The 3807-nt window shown below is 56.2% G+C and overlaps 1 protein-coding gene across 2 annotated transcripts; it reads left to right on the forward strand.

Moving 5' to 3' along the window:
• The first annotated feature begins 846 nt into the window (after positions 1-846).
• CSF2 (colony stimulating factor 2) lies at positions 847-3211 on the forward strand. Of its 2 annotated transcripts, XM_005557714.4 has the most exons (4): positions 847-1037; positions 1140-1181; positions 1848-1973; positions 2783-3211. In XM_005557714.4, the coding sequence occupies exons 1-4, from the start codon at positions 879-881 to the stop codon at positions 2888-2890; spliced, it is 435 nt and encodes a 144-aa protein (XP_005557771.1). In that variant the 5' UTR covers positions 847-878; the 3' UTR covers positions 2891-3211. The 2 variants fall into 2 exon arrangements, with proteins under 2 accessions (XP_005557771.1, XP_073851285.1); XM_073995184.1 differs by lacking the exons at positions 847-1037; positions 1140-1181 and adding an exon at positions 1402-1562.
• Positions 3212-3807: the final 596 nt, after the last annotated feature.

Below are 3807 nucleotides of genomic sequence, written 5' to 3' on the forward strand. Positions count from 1 at the left end.
TGGGTGCAGCCACAGCCCTGAAGCCAGCCTGAAGCTCCTGGTGCCTCCTGGGGGCTACATGTAGGAGTGTAGCATCCACCTCAGAGGGGAAAACCTGCTCTGCAGAGGGAGTCAAGGTTCATACAACCAGAGAGAGGAGTCACTCAGCAAGGTGGCTCCAGAGCCAAGGGTCAGACTCTGGGTCCTGACTTGGCCCAGCCCCACCCTCTCTGAAGCTTGCTGAGAGCGGCTGCAGTCTTGCTGCTGGATGTGCACATGGTGGTCATTCCATCTGCTCACAGGGGCAGGGGTCCCCCCTTACTGGACTGAGGTTGCCGGCTGCTCCAGGTCCTGGGTGGGAGCCCAGGTGAACCGTCAGTGGGGCAGGTCTGTGAGAGCTCCCCTCACACTCAAGTCTCTCACAGTGGCCAGAGAAGAGGAAGGCTGGAGTCAGAATGAGGCACCAGGGCAGGCATGGCCTGCCCAAAGGCCCCTGGGATTACAGACAGGATGGGGAGCCCTATCTAAGTGTCTCCCACACCCCACCCCAGCCATTCCAGGCCAGGAAGTCCAAACTGTGCCCCTCAGAGGGAGGGGGCAGCCTCAGGCCCATTCAGACTGCTGGAGAGGGAGGGCTGGAGAGCCCTCAGGGAGGCGGGCGGATGGGCTGTTGGTTCTTGGAAAGGTTCATTAATGAAAACCCCCAAGCCTGACCACCTAGGGAAAAGGCTCACCGTTCCCATGTGTGGCTGATAAGGGCCAGGAGATTCCACAGTTCAGGTAGTTCCCCCGCCTCCCTGGCGTTTTGTGGTCACCATTAATCATTTCCTCTGTGTATTTAAGAGCTCTTTTGCCAGTGAGCCCAGTACACAGAGAGAAAGGCTAAAGTTCTCTGGAGGATGTGGCTGCAGGGCCTGCTGCTCTTGGGCACTGTGGCCTGCAGCATCTCTGCACCCGCCCGCTCGCCCAGCCCCGGCACGCAGCCCTGGGAGCATGTGAATGCCATCCAGGAGGCCCGGCGTCTCCTGAACCTGAGTAGAGACACTGCTGCTGAGATGGTAAGTGAGAGAGAGAGTGTGGGCCCGTGCCTAGGCCACCCCGCTGGCCCCGGACCGGCTATGCCTGTCAGCTTGATAACATGAAATTTTCCTTTTCTACAGAATAAAACCGTAGAAGTCGTCTCAGAAATGTTTGACCTCCAGGTAAGACGCTTTTCTCTGACGTAGCTTTGCAGGAGCCCCTGCGCTGGGGTGGAGGTGGGGGCTCCATTTTAGATGGCACCTCACAAGGTTGTCCACTTTCTCTCTCATCAGCTGGCTGCAGGGGGAGGGGGCAGCAACTGGGTGCTCAAGAGGCTGCTGGCCGTGCCCCTGTGGCAGTCACATGAGCTCCTTTATCAGCTGAGTGGCCATGGGCAGACCTAGCATTCAAGGGCCAGGAGTCACCAGGGGGACAGGTGGTAAAGTGGGGGTCACTTCATGAGACAGGAGCTGCAGGTTTGGGGTGCTCACTGTGCCCTGAGACCAAGTCCTGTTGAGACAGTGCTGACTACAGAGGGACACAGAGGGGTCCAGCAGGTCCAGGTGAGGCCCCGCCCCCCTCTCCCTGAATGATGGGGTGAGAATCACCTCCTTCCCTAAGGCTGGGATCCTCTCCAGGTACTGCTGAGGGTGGTCTGGGCTCGGCAGTGAGAAGGGCTGGCTCGTGCCTGTCATGGATAGAGCAGGGTGTATGACTGGACCCAGCCTGTGCCCCTCCCATGCCCTACTCCTGGGGGCTGGGGACAGCAGCAGAAAGGAGTGGTGGAGAGTTCCCGTGCCACTGCAGGCACTTGGCCGCTGCTCACCGAGGAACAACGTTTTCCACAGGAGCCGAGCTGCCTACAGACCCGCCTGGAGCTGTACAAGCAGGGCCTGCAGGGCAGCCTCACCAAGCTCAAGGGCCCCTTGACCATGATGGCCAGTCACTACAAGCAGCACTGCCCTCCAACCCCGGTGAGTGCCTACGGCAGGGCCTCCAGCAGGAATGTCTTAATCTAGGGGGTGGGGTCGACATGGGGGGAGATCTGTGGCTGTGGCTGTTCAGGATCCCAGGGGGTTTCTGTGCCAACAGTTATGTAATGATTAGCCCTCCAGAGAGGAGGCAGATAGCCCATTTCATCCCAAGGAGTCAGAGCCACAGAGCACTGAAGTCCACAGTGCTCCCAGCAGAAGCTGCTCCTATCCTGGTCATTATTGTCATTATGGTTAATGAGGTCAGAGGTGAGGCAAACCCAAGGAAACTTGGGGCCTGCCCAAGGGCCAGAGGAAGTGCCCAGGCCCAAGTGCCACCTCCTGGCAGGACTTTCCTCTGGCCCCAGATGGGGTGCCTGAATTGCAGAGGATCAAGGAAGGGAGGCTACTTGGAATGGACAAGGACCTCAGGCACTCCTTCCTGCGGGAAGGGAGCAAAGTCTGTGGCCTTGACTCCACTCCTTCTGGGTGCCCGGAGACGACCTCAGCCCAGCCGCCCTGCTCTGCCCTGGTCTGGGACCAAAAGAGGCAGGCGTCTGACTGCCCAGAAGGCCAACCTCAGGCTGGCACTTAAGTCAGACCCTTGGCTCTGGCTGTCACCGGCAGAGCTATGCACTCCTTGGGGAACACGTGGGTGGCAGCAGTGTCACCTGACCCAGGTCATTGTGTGGGTCCTGGAGTGGGCCTCCTGGTCTCTGAGTTCTAAGAGGCAGTACAGAAACACACTGGTGCTTTCCCCACATTACCCACTTGCCTGGACTCAAGTGTTTTTTATTTTTCTTTTTTTAAAGGAAACTTCCTGTGCAACCCAGATTATCACCTTCCAAAGTTTCAAAGAAAACCTGAAGGACTTTCTGCTTGTCATCCCCTTTGACTGCTGGGAGCCAGTCCAGGAGTAAGGCCGGCTGGATGAGGCTGGCCAAGCCGGGGAGCTGCTCTCTCATGAAACAAGAGCTAGAAACTCAGGATGGTCATCTTGGAGGGACCAAGGGATGGGCACAGCCATGGTGGGAGTGGCCCGGACCTGCCCTGGGCCACACTGACCCTGATACAAGCATGGCAGAAGAATGGGAATATTTTATGCTGACAGAAATCAGTAATATTTATATATTTATATTTTTTAAATATTTATTTATTTATTTATTTAAGTTCATACTCCATATTTATTCAAAATGTTTTACCATAATAATTATTATTAAAAATCTGCTTCTATGTGTCCAGTGTTCTAGTTTGTTTTCAACCATGAGCAGATGCTGGTGGTGCCTGCCTTCCCAAGAGGCAGGGAAGGGAGGAAACAGCGGGGTGGGGAGGGGGTGGGGGCCTGCCAGGGGTTTGGCACTATCCAAGGGCCAACACTGTCAGAGCAGAGGGGAGGTGAGAGCCGGGCATAGGTGCGGAATTCTGCGCACCTGGACGGGCTTCCCTGGATGTTTCAGGGCTCCCACCCCAGAGAATGGCTCTCAAGTTCACCTAGAAGTCCCAGTCCAGGGAAATCTTGTCCCAGAGAAGGGCATCACCCTTCCTGGGGAGGCCTGGGGGTTGGCTGGTCACTGGCTGAACAGGCCCACCCTGGGATCAGGTAAAATACCCGCCCTGTAGAGGCCTTGGCCCCTGTGCCCCACGTGCTGCCCCTCATACTCTGAGATTCAACCACTCCGAAAGTAAATAACAAATAGACTAACTGTTCAGGGGAAAAGAAACCAAACCACAGGTGTCAGAATGCAACATATTTACCAAACTTGCCCCCAAATGGGTGATCTTAATCTCTGAGAGTCAGAATGTAAGGTCATAATTTGTTGGTACATGGCTGTAGTGC

The sequence above is a fragment of the Macaca fascicularis genome, chromosome 6 (assembly GCF_037993035.2).
Source record: "Macaca fascicularis isolate 582-1 chromosome 6, T2T-MFA8v1.1".
NCBI classification, from domain to species: Eukaryota; Metazoa; Chordata; class Mammalia; order Primates; family Cercopithecidae; genus Macaca; species Macaca fascicularis.

Coding starts and splice junctions, on each gene's coding strand:
- CSF2 (XM_005557714.4), top strand. CDS start 879: ATGTGGCTGCAGGGCCTGCTGCTCTTGGGCACTGTGGCCTGCAGCATC. Junction 1,038..1,139: donor GAGACACTGCTGCTGAGATG/GTAAGTGAGAGA, acceptor CCTTTTCTACAG/AATAAAACCGTAGAAGTCGT. Junction 1,974..2,782: donor AGCACTGCCCTCCAACCCCG/GTGAGTGCCTAC, acceptor CTTTTTTTAAAG/GAAACTTCCTGTGCAACCCA.